At 42.2% G+C, this 21,141-nt stretch overlaps 2 protein-coding genes across 3 annotated transcripts; one reads left to right on the top strand and one right to left on the bottom strand.

Moving 5' to 3' along the window:
* The first annotated feature begins 538 nt into the window (after positions 1-538).
* rgs20 (regulator of G protein signaling 20) lies at positions 539-10,811 on the top strand. Of its 2 annotated transcripts, none has more exons than XM_062482096.1 (5): positions 539-925; positions 7,607-7,770; positions 8,117-8,194; positions 8,400-8,634; positions 8,787-10,811. In XM_062482096.1, exons 1-5 carry the CDS (start codon positions 725-727, stop codon positions 8,973-8,975), a joined length of 867 nt encoding a protein of 288 aa, XP_062338080.1. In that variant the 5' UTR covers positions 539-724; the 3' UTR covers positions 8,976-10,811. The 2 variants fall into 2 exon arrangements, with proteins under 2 accessions (XP_062338080.1, XP_062338081.1); XM_062482097.1 differs by lacking the exon at positions 539-925 and adding an exon at positions 5,823-5,909.
* Positions 10,812-11,465: 654 nt separating this feature from the next.
* tcea1 (transcription elongation factor A (SII), 1) lies at positions 11,466-16,622 on the bottom strand. The gene is made up of 10 exons (XM_062481964.1): positions 16,443-16,622; positions 15,558-15,620; positions 15,367-15,472; positions 15,119-15,221; positions 14,688-14,833; positions 14,423-14,479; positions 14,033-14,187; positions 13,059-13,205; positions 12,082-12,153; positions 11,466-11,859 (listed from the first exon to the last, which is right to left on the bottom strand). Exons 1-10 carry the CDS (start codon positions 16,620-16,622, stop codon positions 11,851-11,853), a joined length of 1,038 nt encoding a protein of 345 aa, XP_062337948.1. The 3' UTR covers positions 11,466-11,850.
* Positions 16,623-21,141: the final 4,519 nt, after the last annotated feature.

The following is a 21,141-nucleotide window of genomic DNA, read 5'->3' as shown; positions in this document are numbered from 1 at the left end:
GAGCAGGTTACAGTTGCATAAAACTGACACATCCGAATATTATGACATGTCGTAATACATGCTTTGGGATATTATTGTCAATAAAGTCACCAAATAAATCAGTAGGCTAATGATTGATTACCACTCAACAGAGCAGACCAATTGAAGTGTAATTTGTAATGTAATGTTGTCATTGTACTGTTGATATTGTACTGTACATTGTACTGACATAACAGCCTTCATCTTGTCTTTTCACAAAGACCTTGGAAGACCCCATTGTCACACAGGTCTAATTCTTCTTTTTCTTCTCTTGATTACAAAACACACATATGTTTTAATCCATTGTATTGCTTGTATGGGTGTTGGCGGAGGATTTATCAAGCAGCAGAGCACACATTTGTACAAATGAATATACTCACTGTCATTAGTACCCATCCAACTCACTTGGACACTAAAACCTCCTGCCTTAATCTGTTCTAAGCTGGTGAGATGCACTAAACCACTGTGGAATCAGGATTGCATTCAGTGGGAACACAGCCATAATCCCCTTCTGCCCTCTTCACTGTAAACACTATCTGCCTGGTGGGGTCATTGCACCATTGCATTTGTTCGGACACAATGCTGCAGTTTTTTAAGGCAGTACCGGACAAAAGAAAGAGGGGAACGTAGGTGCCCAACAGTCAGAGTGGATTTTTCATGGTTAAGCACAGTGTCCAGACAAGACATGGGCCTCTGCCCTTAGAGCATGCCATGTGTTAGAGTGGTTAGACGGTGGCATTACTGGCCCTTGTCCGCTTTCCGGAGGGTTCGCCACGCTCCGGTCTTCATGTGGCACAGGGTCCGGAGACTACTTCAGGCCTGTCGGCATGGCGAGGGCTACCAAGTGCCGGGGGCATATGACAACAACCATGATGAGGGCACTGCGGAGGACACGGTGTCCTTTCAGGTAAGGATATAAAATCCGACACTCACTGACTCCCATACATTTTTTTCCTGTGTGCTGTAACATATTGTACACATGTTGAATTTCTATTAGACTAGGTGGTTTACATAAACTGTATTATCATGTTTTATTCCGTTTGCATACATGGACTGTAACATTCAAGTCAACTGCATTCAACCATTACGGTCATTGTTATTTTGTTTTTGTCAGTCAAACAGATAACTACACAAAATACATACTTCTTATTTGTGTATTAATGCTGTATATTCATACATCTTTTTCTTTTGCATGTATTTGAGTATAAAAAGATACTAATTTGAAGTTTGTACATAAAAACTAATATTAACACACACATGTTTATACAGATGTGATTGCTGTGCTCTCACATTGATATTAGTAGATTGTACACCACACTGACATTTGTTTTGAGTAGCCCTGGATTACCAATGTCTAAAAGTGTCTATGACTCCAGCCATTTTCGTTTCTTGTAAGTCCAAACATTATTTATGGCAGCATTTCCTGTCTGAACCCCACTAAGAAGATTAAATACAGTTGACTTGAATGTTATGACCACAAATAGAGGATATACTTAATACATATATACAGTATATATAGAAAGATTTTATGTTGCCACCTTCAACATTATGGAACCACAGCAACAAGATAGGTATCTCCACAAAAGGTTTTAGTTTAGGAAGAACTATTACTTGACTGTTAGCATCTTGACTGTTAGCATCTTGGCTGTTATCATCTTGGCTGTTTGCATTGTGGCATCCAAAAATAGCTGTCTTTGGAACGTGCTCTTCAGTGGTTGGGAGCCTGATTACTTCTAGGTAAATGGATAAATTAAGATTTCCGTTGGCTTTGTGTAGTGAGTAGGGCTGCTTAACTATTTATGGAGGAGTCTTGAGGGTAATCATGAGTTGGATGACTTTCTACTTCTGAACGACAAGGAAGTTGATTTAGGCTTTAGAATTCAGAGTGTTGAAGTCATGTGTCACATGATGGTAAAGGTACCTAACACTCTAAACTAGAGAGGGTACAATTTCTGGGGAAATTGTAGGGTGTGCTTGCTTGCGTCGGTTGCACAGGGGTCCGTTTTTGAATGACATTTTTAAAACTGATATTTCTGTAGGCTATATTTTATATAAAAATGCATACTTATTATTTATAAAGATTACATAGATTTAAAAGCATTTTTTTTGCTGCTCATTTACAACTGAAAATACGAGTGAAGTGTAGAATGAAATAGATCTTCTCATTTCCCCTGCAAAAGGCATCCTCATCGTTGAATCAAAACGAATAAATTTGGCAGACCGGTGTAAAAATTGACCTAATCTCTATGACGTAAACGTCCTTTTAAGTTTTTCCCTTCTCGTGATATTTTAAGGCATTTAGCCTACTCATATTGCATTCATTCATGAATAAAGAACCCCCTTTGAAGATTATTCTACGACGTTACCGGCAGTAGAAGATGGAATCGCGATTCAAACAGTACCATCTGCTAACTGAAAATATGCCCCCCAAAACGTAAATAAGCTTGACATTTATTTAGTGGAAAATCGCTCATTCATAAAAAGCTCACTGGTAGCGATCATTGTCAGTAACAACACAAAATGCGATATAGCCCTGTGTGGAGAAGCTGCCCCGGTAAATTGTACTACTACGGCACAGTACTAGACTACTGCTGTGTTCGTCTTGGTAGCGATTGCGTTGGTTGAATTGGATTTAACGTTCCGTTGTACGGTTTAAGATGAAATTAATTATTTTCATGAACAGATTGACAACGTTTAGGCTGTGGCAATGAAGTTCAGGTTAGTAGTTATATAGACTTTTGATTTAAGTAAGGGGAGTGCCGAACATGTTCTGTCGCCGTTTGACTTCCTAAACAGCTGTGTAGTGTAGATGTTTTTGTAGTGTGTCTCACGTAAGCTACAGCATTGCAGTGAGCTACACTGGTTTGAAACCACAGGTAATGGTAATTTCACCAACAAATCGTTTACTAATGTCAGAATAAATCCTACAACGAAAATGTATATGTGAGGAATGTTTATTTTAACGATTGAAAACAGATAATGCTACATCATAGACCACTGTAGTATGTGTTGCCCGGGCAACACAGGCTAATGTCATGATGCTAATACTTCAGTGAAATAGTAGACAACTGTTTCCGAAAGTAGATGTACTTCCTTAATAATATCAGCTTATACTGTACATTACACATGACAATTGTATGTCATATCACAAAGTAAAATGAGTAAATAGTTATCACCCTGGCCTCTTTGCTTGTGGCGTTTCTGCAGCTGCCTTGCAGTAAAGCTATAGTTAGACTACTAGTAGCTATCCCCCAAGTTAACAGATGCAAAACGAATGTTCTGCTACAGGTAGTCACGCGTGTTTTCGTGACGTTAGGGACGTAGTGACGTTAGTAACGTCAGTGACTGTGACTAGCAAATTAGCCACCGTTAGCTTCACTTTTCACCACAAAAACGCAATTTCTACTTAAACCATGCAACAGAACGTAAATAAAAATACAACCAACGCAATCGCTAACAAGACGAACCTTTTGACACCGCCGTTGTGTATGTAGTCCAAATATTGACTGATCCTTAGGGGGGTGAAAATAAACAATAATAAATAATAATAAATATATACGTGAGATAACAAAGGTTGTGCCCTTGCCGAAGGCAAAGCACACCCAATTATATAGTTTAATAATGCAACTGCTGAAAGTAAATACTTGACCAGCACAAAACAAAAGATGTGGTTTTGACACAACATAAAATTGATCACATGCTTGGTTGTGTCTAAGTTGTCCAAGGGCAGAGACCCAGGTGTCTACTTATTTAAGAATGTGACTTACAAATGCCTACATGTTTCAAAAACCCCCATTCACATCATTCCAGGTTAAAATGACACCGTGTTTGTGTCATTTTAAACTGTGGTACAGTGGTTAAACTGTACTAGGTAACATATGTGGGCACAAACTACCATGATAAGAAAACAACTACATTTGAAATTCAGTGTAGAAATACAACTCCACATGACAACATGACATGTAGTATCATTTTAGCATGGAATTTAGATTTTTCTTTGTGGGAAATAGTTTACTGTCAGTTGTCAGTTTTCATCTCTTGTATCTATTTCCGTGTGCTCAGTTATCTTCTGAGATTCTCAGTCTCTCTCAAGGCTAAGCAGCACTTTAAATACCAATTATGTCTGAAAGGGCTCCTGCTTTTGAATACACTCTCTCAATCAGAACAGGCTTTATTATGGACCACGCTCTAACTGCCTCAGAATACCACTCGGCAAACTTGCTTGCTATCAGAATAAATCTGCGCCTTATCTTCTAACCACTGTAGAACATATGTTGTTTCTGTTGTGTCTAGGACACACTGTGGAATAAATGTCTGTGATCACTGTGAGGACTGTGTGTCAAGTAATCACGGAATGTGTGCGGTTTGTTGCTATGACCAAATACTAGGAATGGGAAAGGGACAACAAGTGACAAAGAGAAGGTCACACACCTCTCTGAGGGACCAAGTGAGTGGTCACTTGGGGTCTGTCCCATTTTTGCAGATCACTTCTACTAATGTGGCACCATCTGAGTGTGAAAATGTATAAACACAGATGCGTCTGTTTGGAATCTGGAGCATATAAAGTAACATTTTGCCATAATCCAGGTTAACTAAATGTCACTGTGCAAATTGTGGATTTCTTCATGTTTGCAATAGAGTCGCTTCTCAGTGAGAGTAACCAACAGAAGCTTCCAGAGACTTCAAGGACAGTTTAGAGTTAGCGCAGATTTGCCCGAGGGCATTTAACTGAAAAATTGAAAGAATAGATAAAAATGTATTCATTAGACTCTTATTCGCCATTATGAGTTATTTTTCCAGCCATAGAAGATTAAATCTGTTAGACCCTAGATTTTGAGCACAGAGTGCCATCTGGTGTTCACGGAACAGTAAGTTGATGCTCACAATGTGACACAATAAAGTAACAGTTTTGTTGTAATCCTCCTGTACATTTTTAAACATCGTCGTGTACACATCGTCGTGACAAAAATAAGCAAGCCTATCGTATTCTCTGCGACACATAAATACAACATATCCTACAAATGACAGTAGGGTATTGTGTCTGTCTAATATGATGGTGACTGAGAAACACCTGTGACTGCGTCGTCTTGTACACAAATCTCTTTTTTTAGTTTCACCTGAAAGGCAATTTCAAAACCAGTGTTACAAGATGATCATACGTTTGACTAACATGTAACTGGATGTAATAACTCATGTGGATGAAATACTATACGTGCATAGATTTTTTGTTTGTTTGTTTTCAGTTTATTTTAACTGTCGTTTCACGCCCCAGACCTGAAAGCAACTGACTTTGGACTGTTGGCAGACTCAGACACAGGAGGTGTATTGCGCAAAGTGCCGTTCAGAACCACGGACAGCGACATTTTCAGACGCATCTATTTCATTTGCATGTCTTCATTCCTGTATGTCAATACATTTCTGTGGTTCGTTCGTTTGAGTTGATGGCTCTCAATAACTAAAATCATCAATAGTGATCATGTGCAGTGACTTAAGTGCCTAAGTAGGCGCTACAGAATCCTGATATTGACCGTCTGTTGAGAGACTTTTAGGTGGAATTTCATTATGGTCTATGAAAAACTTAAACTAGTTTTAATCAAGGGTTAGGGTTTTATTTGTATTTTTGTCTCCTTTCACTGTTTGAGAATATCATCATTACTTAATTGGACTGTTACTTACTAAGATATTCGCTACAGTAAACGCCGAGCTGCAATCAGAGGTGCACAATAAATCTATGACATCTAACAAGGGGTTTTACGCTTCCACTACTACTACTTGGAGACGATACGCATGCGCATTGACACGAAGCAGCCGGTCGGAAAAAAAGCCTTATGCCAACGGATGTAATAGAGGCAAAGAATTACCTCTTCTCTCTGGGCATACATGTTGAAATTGTAAGTATTGGCTACCAATTATGTTTATTTTCACGAACTGTTATTAAGTGAAGTGTGTCAGATCGTTTTCTGGCATCTAAAATCGCATGTCACTATCTGGCTCCAGTGAGCTTCTAACAGATAGCCTATGTCTTTTCGGTGGTTGTCCAGGGTGATGAAGCTGTATGGTAGCTGTTTTTCATGGTGGCACTTTCCCTTGATGAGATGTGCAGTATAAAGCAATGGATTTCATAATGTTTATTCGCACAGGACCACTAATTTACCATTTCATGAACTATCTATTTTCCACCACAATCTACAAAAGAAAAACTATTTAGCTTTAAGCAGTGCTCACATAATAATTTTGCCTGTATAATGAGTACCACCACCTCCACCCCCGTTTTATCCTTTATAGCACATATCGCAATGCATTTTATGTCTGCTTTGAGTAACCTATCCAATCACAGCAGCCGCAAATATGCTTCTTGAGTCGCCACAGTATGGTATACGTAAATCTCTGCGTAACATCCCCCGTTCCCACCTCATATGGATCCATTTTAGAAATGGACAAATCGCTCTGTAAACTGTTCAATGAAATTATGTGATAAAACGATAACGCGGTTGGAGATTCACATGGTGCCTTCAGGTCCCAACCTGCCTGCGCCAAATCGTCTGACATTTCAGCCTAGAGAGGCATCGTTTTTTGTTGGTTGGCTGTATGTTGCCGTGGGTTGAAAGCGACACCCCAGAGGTTGACCACACTATTGCAATATTCTATAGGACACCCTGCTGGTGTCCAAATGACATACAAGGCACTTAAGCCTACATGTGTTGATGATCCATATTGCTGATCAAATCGAAGCTTAAATATATAGTGTACAGTATCTTGGCATAGTAGTAGGCCTACCGGCCCATCCTATTGCCTGTAGCTTACTGTAGGCTTTATTTTTAGTGGAAGAAACCACTGAAACCACTACTGTACCTGATTAATAATTCTATGGCTCTATTTTATTACAATGTGGATCTAAAGTTGCAATGATGGGCAACCTATCCACAAGAAGAGTGTGCCAGCATTCCATTTTATATATGTTACTGGTAGAAAACTATTGCTCTTAGTTAACTATGACTCATAAGCTACATTTGTGATTTGTTTTGATTTGTTACAATTGCAATGTAAGATGCCTAATCTAATTTGTGAGATCGATTGTGGGAGGAAAACGTGCTTAATCATCTAACCCTGTCAAGTTACTTATGTTACCCTCGGGCCTACCATAACCTACTAAGCTAAAGAGGCCAGGAAGGTTTTTAAACAGAGACACTGTAAGTAATTACTTACTGTAATGCCCACACAGCAGATTACTGTACATTGGAACAGTTGTTAATTTATGAAGGGAAGTAATTGCTTGTTGAGTCTAGAGGTTCTAACGCTTATTTGTCCTGGTTGGCACACACTGACTCACCTGGGTCTGGGCAATGGATGAGAGAATTCAAGCTATTGCAAATACTCTCTGGGACCTTCTCATGAGCTTATGCTCCAGTGTCAGCGTGGTCCTCTCTCATCTCTCTCTTTCTGCCTATTTCTATGCAATTATGTGTGTGTCTCTCTCTCTCTCTCTCTCTCTCTCTCTCTCTCTCTCTCTCTCTCTCTCTCTCTCTCTCTCTCTCTCTCTCTCTCTCTCTCTCTGTCTCTCTCTCTCTCTCTCTCTCTCTCTCCTCAGCCCATGGGATCAGAGCGGATGGAGATGCGAAAGCGGCAGATGTCGGTGCAGCAGGAGACGCTGGCGGGGGGCGTTGCACCGGCCCAGCAGGACCAGCAGGGTCAGGGGAACCGAGCCTCCAACGCCTGCTGCTTCTGCTGGTGCTGCTGCTGTAGCTGCTCCTGGTAGGATGTCTTCCTCTCTCCCTCTCTCCCCTCTGTTCCCCTCTCATCTACACAGCACACACCCAGTGGGGGTAACATAACCGCATGCACGGTAGCAGAGCTCCGTTGCTAGGCTACATGCTAGCAGTGTCTTAGCGACATGCCAGCAGTGAAGCCTGCGTGGATCAAGCAACAATCGGAGCGTCTACAGCATCAAAAGCAGTAAAGGAAAAAAATAACAAGCCGTCATTTTGACAGTTGGTCTTAAACCGACTGTTCAAAACACGTTGAGTGAGTGTGGGAAGTGGGGTATTAGTTTGTAGGGGTATGATGTGCTACGTGTACTACCTCTCAGTCTCACTGTTAGGAATGAAGACAGAGAGGAGAGGAACCGGAGGGCCTTGCACGATGTCAAACCTGAGGGGAGCACTGATTGTGATGACAGGTTTGTCACACCATCATACCACATCTTAATGAACCGTAACATGATGAAATGACAGACAAGTTTTACACAAAAAGCCATTCCTATCTAGTTCAGCTTTGGCTCATCGAAAGCCTGACAAGTATACACTCTACACCTAGCCTGTATGTATTTGGCTGAACTATGCCAGACCCTCTGAGTGGTATATGTATGTGTGTGTGTTCTGTAGCCCAATGCCCACTTTGGAAGAGGTGCAATGCTGGGGGCAGTCGTTTGACAAGTTGATGGACTGCCCTGTGGGGAGGAGTGCCTTCCGGCAGTTTCTGCGCACAGAGTTCAGCGAGGAGAACATGCTCTTCTGGCTGGCCTGCGACGAGTTCTGCAAAGAGACCAATAAGAGCACTATTGAGGAGAGAGCTCGGCTTATTTATGAAGACTACATCTCAATCCTTTCACCTAAAGAGGTGTGAACTTGCATGCATACCTCACACAGTTCGATTGAGTTTGATCCTCATGGAGTGGACACTGTTTCTCTTGAATCAACATTATCATAGATGTGAAGAGCAAATATAAATAAATAAAAACGTAACCTGTTCTCTTTGCTTTTGATCCCCAGGTGAGCTTGGACTCCCGGGTGCGAGAGGTGATCAATCGGAACATGCTGGAGCCCAACTCCCACACATTTGATGACGCCCAGCTGCAGATATACACACTAATGCAAAGAGACTCTTACCCTCGCTACATGAACTCCCAAGCCTACAAAAACCTGCTCAACACCCTTTCAGAGCAGTCCCCTGAATCCTAGATAATGACCTGTGACCTTTTCTCTATTTGACCTCTATTATCCTCCCTTTCATTTTGTTTTTTTGTATGTTAGTGTAGAATAAGTGACCAGGGCCTTGGAACCCGGCCCTTCCAGGGATCTGAGTGCTACAGCGATCTACACCTGACAGAAGACTCAGGTTTCAAAAATTTCCCGAGGGCTTAACACCACAAGTACTGCTACAGATCAACATAGCAACTCACTCCAAAGGAATATTACGAAACATTTCTGTCAGATTTATTTGAGAAATAATCTATTTTATTTATGTTTATTTTTTTAATTGTTGTTATTGTTATTTTTTGTATCATTCCTTGGAGGGGAAATTATGCCTAATGTAGGCATTATATCTATCAGTTTGTAAATAGAAAAAAGGAATTGTGGGTAAATATGAGAAATTCCCAGATCTATTTACTGCGTATGAAAATCAGTTCAAGTCATGGCTACATGCTAGCAGTACTTGTAGGCAGCTTTGTGGGGTACATTAGTGTATGATTTACCTTAGTTTCACCTTGATCTCTGTCAGCTCACCTTACAGTTAGGATCCTGAAACACTGACTTGGCAACTCCAGTTCATGTAAGAACTGGATTTTTAATCATGATCGAAATGTTATCAAAAGTTAAGATTGTTAAGAAGTTGTTACACAAAATGCAATATTTTGAGATAAGGAAAAAAACGTTAAAGCTTGTATTAGTTCTAAATGATTTAGACAGCTCACGTAAAAACATAAAAACATTACGATAATCATCATCTTTGTACAATTGAACATTTAGAATTAAAGAAAATAGTATTTTGTTCCTATTGCCATTATTGATATACCAGCAAGACATTTATCAGTTTAAGTATTAAGAAAGTATTTATTCATGCAGTCCAGCGCAGTCTGTGGAACAGCCTGTTCAGCTGGTCGGTAAATGAAATGAGAAAATGCCTTGTAATAAACTACTTATGAGGCTCAATATTATTGATATGATTGCCAAGTTTTAGGAGCCCGATTTATTAGCAAGACTGATTTCTGTATGTAAGTGATTGAAATTCCCCAGGGTCAGATCAGTTTAACATTGACACCAAAGCTACCAAGTAAACTGTGTTCATACATACTTTTTTTTAAATGATTTCTCTGACGAAAATTGGAGTTGCCAAGTGTTGAGATATTTTATGTATCATCTTGTTTTTTTGTTTCATTGTTTTTGTCGCCTCACTCAAAGACAAAATCCTCTCGGGGGAAGTGCCTTGACATTCAGTTTTGTGACATCTCTCTCATGAATGGTATCTTCTGGAGCACCTCTAAGTCAAGTTAACTGATTTGTCATTTTCCTTGGCTGACTAGATTATTGCATGTTTCATCCTCTCCTTCCTTCAAGTGAATACATCAGTACATTTTGGTAGAGCGATCTGTGGAGACAAATGAAAACTCATGCCTTTGTTTGTAAATGGACACTGAAGTTGGGTGATGAATAGGGCAGCGAGGTTGCATCTCAACCTCAGTCTGCCGACGTTTGTGCTTCATGGAGGTAATTCTACTTGTCTTAGGAGTAAACTTACTTGATATGTGCAATTTGAGCTGATGGATTCACCATGTAGATCAACCTCAGACACATTTTAAGCCAATGGTTTGGAGTGATACTGCCTATATATGTTCATTTTCTTGTTTACTATATGAAACGTGTTATTTTGCAGTAAGTTTACGAAAGGAAAACTTTTCAAACAAATAATGTGATAATGTTTACAGTATGTTTTTTTCTGTTTCTTCTCCAAGAAAATAATGATTTGTGGGCATTTTGATTCTTTACGGTAAAAAATAAAGCACAATAATTTCACTGCATTGTCGTTCCTTTTCATTTATAAAACCATTTTTAAAAGTTCAATGGACAAAAAATTTGCCATGAGTTTCAATACAAACATAACAAAATTGACAAAAGTATACTTTCAATAAGATTTTCAATTCAAAATATGTTTCAAATACTGTATTGCTACAACTCACATATTAACATCAAACCAATACAAACCCCCTCGTCTGTGGTCTTGGGTCCATACATGAGACAGCCTCGGCCCACTCCTCAGTACTGGAGTGGATGCACCTGCTAACATCACAAAGGAACAGGCCCAATTGTCTCTTCTGCCGCTTAACCAATGGCAACCCTGCCCACATGAATATGCATGAAAGTACATTTACATTAATGATGCCTCATATTCCATCAACAAATAGAGATCAGTACCTCCTATCTTACTCTTATGCACAAGGTTACTGGAAAGAGTAACATGTCCACATAGTTTTCTTCAATTAATGACAGCAAATTTGTTCAAGTTTGATAGTAAACAATCAAACCCCCTTGAAAAAGTACAAAAGTCAAAACCAATGTCACAAAGACCAAGCATTGTTTAAAAACGTAGGTTACATTACTTTATACCCGTAATGATTTCTCAATACATCAGCAATATATTCAAATTAACCTTATTTGTAAGAAAAGACAACATTTTATTTTATTTAATCCAATGGATTACATTTTATTGGGAAATTAAATAAAACATTGTTGTGAGGGCAAATGAAAACATAGTAGTAAATGTATGTCATAGCTGTCAAAATGTTAAAACTACATATAAAAATTGATGGTAAAAGAAACTGGGAGACAACAAGATTGATCATACTCTGGCTGGGGGGCATCTCTTAAAACAGGACTTGGTATTGACAAGGATCGGGTCTATGAACAAGGTATTCAAATAAAAACGGATGCAATTTGTTTTGTGGCAATTTGTGCACCAGGTACCACAGAATACAAAGTTTCTATATGTTGTAGATACAGAATCCTGGTCCGGGATTTGAGCTACTTCTCTAAATCCAAAGGAAATTCATTTTCTCCTTCAACAGAACTGGGGAACAGAAAAAGAAGAGAAGAACATAAAGGTCATCTTTATATCGACACTTTAAGGAGTGTTTCAAATAACTGTTCCACAATTCTAAAAGGTAAGGACTGAAGACCTGATACATATCGAATGTGATCATTATTAATAATTATACATTTGTATAAAATAAATCAAATAAATACATAATTTACCACACAAGTCAATGTCAAGTGAAATTGAAAAACATACCTTCCATCTATTTCCGCAATCCATACAGAAGACAAACGTGGTCATGGGCTCATCAGCACTGCGCGTCTGGACCTAGAGTGAGCAGGCGCAAACACGGTGGCATCGTCAGTGACTTTCCTCACTTTGCACCAAGAACCACATCACACAACTACAAACTTACAAGCGTTGCAGTAAAACAGGGTCAACTACTCAACATCTCAAATACAACCCACAGAATCGGAAACACAGCCGTCCACTGTATCCTATCACACCGCAGACTGTAGGCAGCACATACCTGAGTGTAGGTGACTGTAGGCAGCCCATACCTGAGTGTAGGTGACTGTAGGCAGCCCATATCTGAGTGTAAGTGACTGTAGGCAGCCCATACCTGAGTGTAGGTGACTGTAGGCAGCCCATACCTGAGTGTAGGTGACTGTAGGCAGCCCATACCTGAGTGTAGGTGACTGTAGGCAGCCCATACCTGTGTGGGTGACTGTAGGCAGCCCATACCTGAGTGTAGGTGACTGTAGGCAGCCCATACCTGAGTGTAGGTGACTGTAGGCAGCCCATACCTGAGTGTAGGTGACTGTAGGCAGACCATACCTGAGTGTAGGTGACTGTAGGCAGCCCATACCTGAGTGTAGGTGACTGTAGGCAGCCCATACCTGTGTGGGTGACTGTAGGCAGCCCATACCTGAGTGTAGGTGACTGTAGACAGCCCATACCTGAGTGTAGGTGACTGTAGGCAGCCCATACCTGTGTGGGTGACTGTAGGCAGCCCATACCTGAGTGTAGGTGACTGTAGGCAGCCCATACCTGAGTGTAGGTGACTGTAGGCAGCCCATACCTGTGTGGGTGACTGTAGGCAGCCCATACCTGAGTGTAGGTGACTGTAGGCAGCCCATACCTGAGTGTAGGTGACTGTAGGCAGCCCATACCTGTGTGGGTGACTGTAGGCAGCCCATACCTGAGTGTAAGTGACTGTAGGCAGCCCATACCTGAGTGTAGGTACACCTCTTCTGCTTGCACTTCCCACAGGTGAACAGGTCTGTCTGGGTGCCACTGGTCGTGGCCAGCTGGTGGTCCCTTACGGCGTCTTTGGTCTGCTTCTTCCTCATCTCTTTCAGCTCGTCACTGGCCATTTCCTTTAAAGGCACATTTATAATATTGACTGTTAGGTACGTGTTTTTTTTATCGTTGTGACTGCTGTGAGAGGGGGCGATGATGCTCGAGGGCAATGAGCAACAAATGGGAAAACCTGGAAGAGGATTCATAGTGAAAATATGGTGTCAGATGGCTGAGTGGTTAGGGAATCGGGCTATTAATCAGAAGGTTGCCAGTTTGATTCCCGGCCGTGCTAAATGGCGTTGTGTCCTTGGGCAAGGCACTTCACCCTACTTTCCTCGGGGGAATGTCCCTGTACTTACTGTAAGTCGCTCTGGATAAGAGCATCTGCTAAATGACTAAATGTATGTAAATGTATGTAATGTAAAATAAGGAGGTTGGACAGTTTAGTCTGTAAGGCCCAGTGGTCTCCAACCATGTTCCTGGACAGCTACCTGCCTGTAGCTTATTGCTCCAAACACAGTTTTAACTAACATGATTCAACACATCAACCAGCTAATTATTAGAATCAGGTGTGCTGGAAGCAAAAACCTACAGGAAGACAGTTCTCCAGGAACAGGGTTGAAGACATTCACATTTACATTTAGTCATTTAGCAGACGCTCTTATCCAGAGCGACTTACAGTAAGTACAGGGACATTCCCCCGAGGCAAGTAGGGTGAAGTGCCTTGCCCAAGGACACAACGTCAATTTGCACGTCCGGGAATCGAACTGGCAACCTTCAGATTACAAGCCCGATTCCCTAACCGCTCAGCCACCTGACTCCCTAAGACCCATTCCATTTGTTCCAAGGACAGGCCTGTTGTTTGGGAGAGGCCAAAGCTGGGAGGCCTGCATCTCAGTCCCACCTCTGCGATCATCTTGGCCATGCGTTCCGGGGGCACGTTCCCGCACAGCACCGTCTTCCTCAGGTTCGGGTTCTTCACGTCCTTCAGGTTGGAGATCCGGCTCCGCACCCTGTTCTTGTATTTCATGTCGGTGTTCTTGAACTCGTGGAAGATGCGTGCCGGTTGGTTAAGGAACTCACGTCTTCGTCGGGTGACAGCACTGCATCGACCGCACCAAAAGCAGGGTATCTCTTCTATATAATATGTATAAATTATATGTTTTCCATGCCATCCGTGCCATACAGATGACCTCAGGGAGTTAGTGTTATATAACTAACTTAACTGTGACATTAAGTGTATGAGTTCAGTCACAGTTAACTAAAGGTAAGTAATAGTAAACATAAAGGATATATTCCTCAATCTGAGCCCCAAGTTCATCGCAGTCGGCACCAATAGCAATATAGTCATCTGCAGAAGATCAAGAAAATACGGTGAACAATAATGTATATATATTACAGAGTAATAAAATGACAACCAGCATTGGTCATCCAATGCCAAGTGCACCACTGAAACAGCAAATGCATACTAACATATACAAAAAGTATAAGTGCAGCCAGGACTAAACTCACTCAGTATCAGATAGATCATTGAGGGATGATGATTTTGTGGCTTTTACCTCCGGTCTGCAGTGCATTGGACAGCATCTCCCTGCATTTAATTCTGACTGAGTCCGATGTACCGGGTGCCCGAGGGAAGGTTGAGATGAGTGTGTTGGTGTTGAGGTCGACAGGCTCACTCTTACTGCTGGAGTTACTGCTGGAGCTGATGACAGGTACAGAACAGCCGTCTTACTGAACTCATACATTCACATTTTGTCATTTAGCAGATGCTCTTATCCAGAGCGACTTACAGTAAGTACAGGGACATTCCCCCCGAGGCAAGTAGGGTGAAGTGCCTTGTGCCCAACGTCATTTGGCACGGCTGGGAATCGAACTGGCAACCTTCAGATTGCTAGCCCGACTCCCTTACCGCTCAGCCAACTGACTCATACAAATGAGGTTTGTCACACGGTTGCTGGTATTATAATTCAGCTTTCTTTATCATCACCTTTCTTCTTTGGGCTCTGGACTCCCTTGTGAAGGAGAGACGACAGGCATTGTGGAGTCTTTCCTCTTGTCCTCTGTGGATTTGTCTCCGCCCCCAGGCTCATCTGGATACCAAGGAAAACACAGTGTCAGGTAATCGATGGCTGTGTGTGCAGATGGTAAACAAATCAGTATGCCAAATAGGAATCCTGAACTTTTTCACATTTAAAAGCTCTTCAGCGAATTACGCAAGCTCACACTATCACTAACCCAAAAGCTTCTTCCAGGACTTGATCAGCGCCTTGGCTAGAGATGTCACCTCGTCGTCGGTGCTCTGCTTGCGTATGGCGTTCACAGACATCCCAATTCTGGTGGACTGTGGAGAGAGATGTGGCTTCAGTGCTTCAACACCTCTACACACAGTGTGGATGAGAGGCTAGAGGAGGAGCTAGCAAAGATACCTGAAGCAGTTCGAGAGTCATGGGTACGCTCCTAAGCTCCTTCAGTAGATCCAATGCCCCAGACTGTAAAAACCATAAAGTAAACCACAAATGGTTAATATAAAAGTGCTGGTAGGACTGGGACATTCATTGTTAACAGACACCGCACAAGTTGCTGTTTCGATAGTTTTATGCTACCGGAGTCATCCGATACAACTAGCTCATCATTATCGACCAGTTTAGATAAGAAAAGTTTCGTTTCCTATTACCTAGCACTAGCTACTAAGTTAACGAATAGGCTATTTCCCCATAATCACAAGACAAGGTTGCTAATAGCTATAGTAATTCCAGACTTTTTGGAGGAATACCTGGTGCCCATTGATAAATCTTATTTTAGGTACATCACAAGATACACCACTTGGGGTCCTTGGCCACCTAGCTAGCTAAAAAAAATGCTACAATCACAGGTTATTTGATACCTAACTGATTGGTTTATCCTGACGTAAGTGATTAGTAAACATCGTTCGACTGTTGTTGTTAGCCCTACTAGCTAGCTAGCGAATTAGCTAGGCTGGTGCAAATGATCTAGGTACAGTAGCTACTGTACTCGTACAACCTTCAACTGCCTATACTAATGTCTGAAAGTGTATCCTAAAACAATGTCAGCATAGCTGTACTCACTACAGTATTTTGGAACTAAATATATTAAGATAGCTAAATAGACAGATAGGTAGGCTAACATTACAACAGTTCTCACAGCCGTGTATATAGTTAGTGCTAACTCTAGCTATCTTAGAAGTAGGGGCTATATGTCTTGGGCTAGCGGCATGTTAGCTAGCTAGGCTAGCTACATAGACAAACCACCATCACAGGCAGTGGAAATTCATTCATGTCAGAACACCTCACCCCGCTTTTCTTCTGCGCCATTTTATCCATCTTTTTGGCGATTCTAATGATCTCATCTTCTTCTTTCTTTCCCATTCCGAACGATTTGATATAAAACGTGTAAAATACAACTGGAAAATATTGTGTCTTCGACAAAGACCAGTGGACGACAGCGGTGCTTGGCGGACAGAAACTGATCATACACCGACCTATTGTGCAACAGACCCAACTAGTGGATTGCAGAGTTTACAGATCAAGATTTAATCGAGGTTCGAACAGTATGTATCATATAATTATTTCAGAATCGGAAGTTGTCTCTTTTTACTGATTATTGAGGAATGTATTGATACTGCAACATCAGTCTATCACCAAATGTTAGTCTGACTTTCATAGTTTTACAACATTGAAAGTGTCAGGTGGGGAGTCAGGTGGCTGAGCGGTGAGGGAATCGGGCTAGTAATCCGAAGGTTGCCAGTTCGATTCCCGGTCATGCCAACTGACGTTGTGTCCTTGGGCAAGGCACTTCACCCTACTTGCCTCGGGGGAATGTCTCTGTACTTACTGTAAGTCGCTCTGGATAAGAGCGTCTGCTAAATGACTAAATGTAAAATGTAATGTAAATGTAAGTGAAAACTGATTTGCAGGCAAATGATCAACAGGTCAACAGCCGGAACAGATTAACCAGCTGAACACAACTATGGGGACGCTACTCCAGTGACTCGATACGCCAGCGCAGCCCGACGTGGGATTTCTTGAGGAGGAACGGCCGGCGCCACCCTTACACAGGGAGCACCGAATAGCTCTACCGGAGAGATATGGCGGCTCACCGGAGGTAGAGGTTTCCTTCTGCAATGCGCGTTATACCTCTCACAGGACTCCGGTCAGTCTCGTTCCGAGACAGCAAGGGTGGCTTTCCTCATTTCTTTACTGACTGGCAAAGCGCTTGAGTGGGCAACGGCTGTATGGGAACAACAGTAATACTACCATCTTGGTTATAGTGGATCGGTTTTCTAAGTCTTGTTGTCTTGTGCCCCTACCTGGCATCCCCACTGCTTTCCATACAGCGGAGGCGCTGTTCAAGCATGTGTTCCGACATTACGGCTTACCAGAGGATATAGTGACAGACCGAGGACCACAATTCACCTCTCAGGTATGGAGAGCATTCATGGAGAGGCTCGGGGTCACAGTGAGTTTGACTTCAGGCTACCATCCACAAGCCAACGGGCAGGTCGAAAGGCTTAACCAAGAGTTGGGGCGTCATCTCCGCAGCTACTGCGGAGACCGCCAAGGGGACTGGTGTCAGTTTCTACCATGGGCGTAGTACGCTTAAAACTCCTTAAGGCACTCGTCCTCTGGTCTCACGCCTTTTCAGTGTGTTCTCGGTTACCAACCCCCCCTGTTTCCCTGGAACGAGGCACTCGAGAACGTCCCCGCAGTCAACGAGTGGTTCGAGAAGTGGTCGCGTCTGGACTGAGACTCGTCGCCATTTGGAACGGGCCAAGGAGAAGCAAAAGGCTCAGGCAGACAGACATCGCCGGGCGGCACCCGTCTATCATCCTGGACAGAGAGTATGGCTCTCCACCAGGGATATAAAGCTACGACTTCCCTGCAGAAAGCTGAGCCCCCGGTTCATCGGACCGTTCCGGATCCTGAAGAGGATCAACAGGGTGACTTACAGACTCCAATTGCCGGCGCAGTATCGCATCTCACCCTCTTTTCATGTCTCCCTCCTTAGGCCCATGGTTCGAGGTCCGCTCCAGGTGTCTGATCCCTCCGGATCGGACAACCCTCCGCCTGCTATCATGGTGGATGGGTTCCCGGCGCACATTGTCAGGGAGTTGATCGACTCACGCAGGAGAGGGGGGCGTCTGCAGTACTTGGTGGATTGGGAGGGTTATGGCCCAGAGGAGAGGTCCTGGGAGGCCGCGGTGGACGTTCTGGACCCGTTGATGGTGTCGGAGTTTCATCAGCGCTGACCTGATCGACCGGCGCCACGCCCGCGGGGTCGTACGTGCCGGCGGTTGGAGCAGGCATCTGGAGATGCCCCTCAAATGGGGGGTACTGTCACGGAGCGCACGGCGACGGTGCGCCGGTCTGCGTCACCGGAGTTCTAGTGCGCACCTGTTTTATGTTGGGACTAATTAGGACGGCTATATAAGCCGAGATGTTTCCCACTTCGTTGTGGAGTCTTATTCTTTCATGTTATGGCCGTGTGGCGTCGGACCTTGTTTCCTGACCTTTGTTTTTGTTAAACCTTGTTTATTCCAAGTAAAGACCTCGTGCACTTTCGTCCCAAAGACGCTGACTCCTTGTCTGCTTTACCACAATATCAAATGCAGTCTTATTTTGAACAATCCCACAGGGTACAGTAAGCTACACTATAAATGTAAACTCAATCACAAATACACTTAAAAAGGCCTGCTGCCTACCTAATGACCTGTCTAATCTGACGACAGATAAGGTCCAGATGTGAATAATACGCCAGTCTTTTACACTGAGATCACAAAGGGAACATATTTCCCTGGAAGCCTGAGAAAAGTGGTTCCCCCTCTGTATGTTAAGGTATGGCCCTTTATAAAGCAATACATGAAAAACCATACGATGGCTAAGCGGTTAAGGAGTCGGGCTATTAATCAGAAGGTTGCCGGTTTGAATCCTGGCTGGGAAAAAATGACATTGTGTCCTTGGGCAATGCACTTCACCCTACTTGCCTCGGGGAGAATTTCCCTGTACTTACTGTAAATCACTCTGGATAAGAGCGTCTGCTAAATGACTACATGTAAATGTAATGTATAACAATGTCAAAGCCCATACTTCTTTACTTCAACTGAAAGTGAAAAGGTGTAGACAGCACTTCAACCTTCTTTTCAAACATGGGTATCTGTCCTTCTACTTGATTGAAGGATGTGTGTACTTTTGAACTCTCTGCTAGGATCTAGGCTTCTCTAGAATTTAGCCTGCAGCACTGTGGGTGGGACTTGTCACAGTGTGACTGAGAAAGGCTTTGCAACACAGAGGGTGTTGGAACTAAAGACATTACAAAGACCAAGTTCCCGTGGGTATCCAGAACACTCTATTGTATTGTTTAGATTATAGTCAAGAATAGTCAGAAGCATCCTGAAATATAACGTAGCAAATAAGAGGATTCAATTTAAGCCATGAGAAGAAAAGTTATTTCGGATTTGGAAAACTAAGCATACTTGGTTCCACACACCTGCTGTGCTTGATAATTTGTCTGACAATGTCACTATATTGACACATAGTATAGGCTAGTAGAATTACAGCCTACTGTCTGTTAGGAGGCGAAACAAATTCTCTCCTTAGACCCTCTACTCTAACCCATAGCTTGCTCACACTGTCAGCAAGTACTGTAAGTAAAAGCTCTCTCCTAATCCTTATTAGGCCAAGACTCTTCAAATCTGATTACTGGGCTGCTAGGAAATTAGACACAGCCTTCACAAACGCTACACAGCCTTCTCCACCTGTTTTATCTCTAGTCTTTCGCTATATAAACTCTTTGACAGGTATGACTTTAATCCGCTCCTCTAACATAGAACTAATCTCATACTTCTCACACACGTTCTTATTATAGTTTTTTTCTCCCATCCTCTTAAATAGCTTATAGGAAATGCAATAGATGAACATGGTTGTGTTATTGAATTGCTGTACCGCGATGTGTTTATGCTATCATTAGGACTACTTCATCGAGAAAAGATATTCAGTGCCCCTTTGAGTCATTTCCTTCCCCCCCCCCACGTTACCTTACCTTGATATGCTGATTAACTGTGAGCAAAGATTAAGCAAATTGCCTGTGATGTCGCATGTCCCCAGAATAGCCTTGCGAATGCTGTTGAGCAGCTTTGACCAATGCAGCCGTGCACTGGATTTGCTCTTTTGCCCTTTCTACCAACTCATTGAAAATGTGAAATCAGGTAAGTTACATTTATATTTAAATTTGTATTTTACTTATCACCAGGGCGTGCCTGGGTTGGTCGATCATTGGTGTGGTGTTGTTTAGAGAACATTCTTTGTATCGAGCACTAGAGTAACCTGTTAAGTTAATGTTTACTGTCAGCAGGCACTCTGTGACAAATAATGCATTGGTAGACTATGCTGTGTCCGTTTTCATCTTATCTGATGTTCTTAAGAACAGATTGTGTACTAGGGGGTATTGTTGACATTGTATACAATTTTATGAATGGATTGTATGAATCCATCTTCATCCCATTACAAATGATAAGAAATATTAAAATAATTGTACAGCTACATTCAGTGTATTGTATACTTTCATTGTGTATCTGTTTTGTAAACCTTAAAACACTTCCAAAAGGTTTTTTGAATGTGAAACAACTGTATAGCTTAATTGTAAAGAATGATTATTCCATTGATATTTATTATCTATAAAAGTCTTTGATTTCTAGACAATTACACAAGATTACCCTTTGAAGAGACTTAACTTTGGATTGTCTGTTGTGTTGATGTGATCCTTTCTAACCTGCTGGTTCTAAGAATCTTCAGAACAGTCTTTTAGCACCACAGGGAACTAATCCCTTTCCAGCAGGTGCAGTTTTGGAACAAGGATCATATACTAGTGACCGATACATTCAGTGTCAAATCTACTTTGCCAAGCACCACTGCATGCCACAAGTTACGTTTACTGAACAGCAAGACAACAAGCACAAGTCCAAGTTGACTACCACCTCTCATGCTGATTACATCA

The sequence above is a fragment of the Osmerus eperlanus genome, chromosome 16, assembly GCF_963692335.1.
Source record: "Osmerus eperlanus chromosome 16, fOsmEpe2.1, whole genome shotgun sequence".
NCBI classification, from domain to species: Eukaryota; Metazoa; Chordata; class Actinopteri; order Osmeriformes; family Osmeridae; genus Osmerus; species Osmerus eperlanus.
Note: the sequence above shows the minus strand (reverse complement) of the source record. Positions and strands in the feature narration are given on the sequence as shown.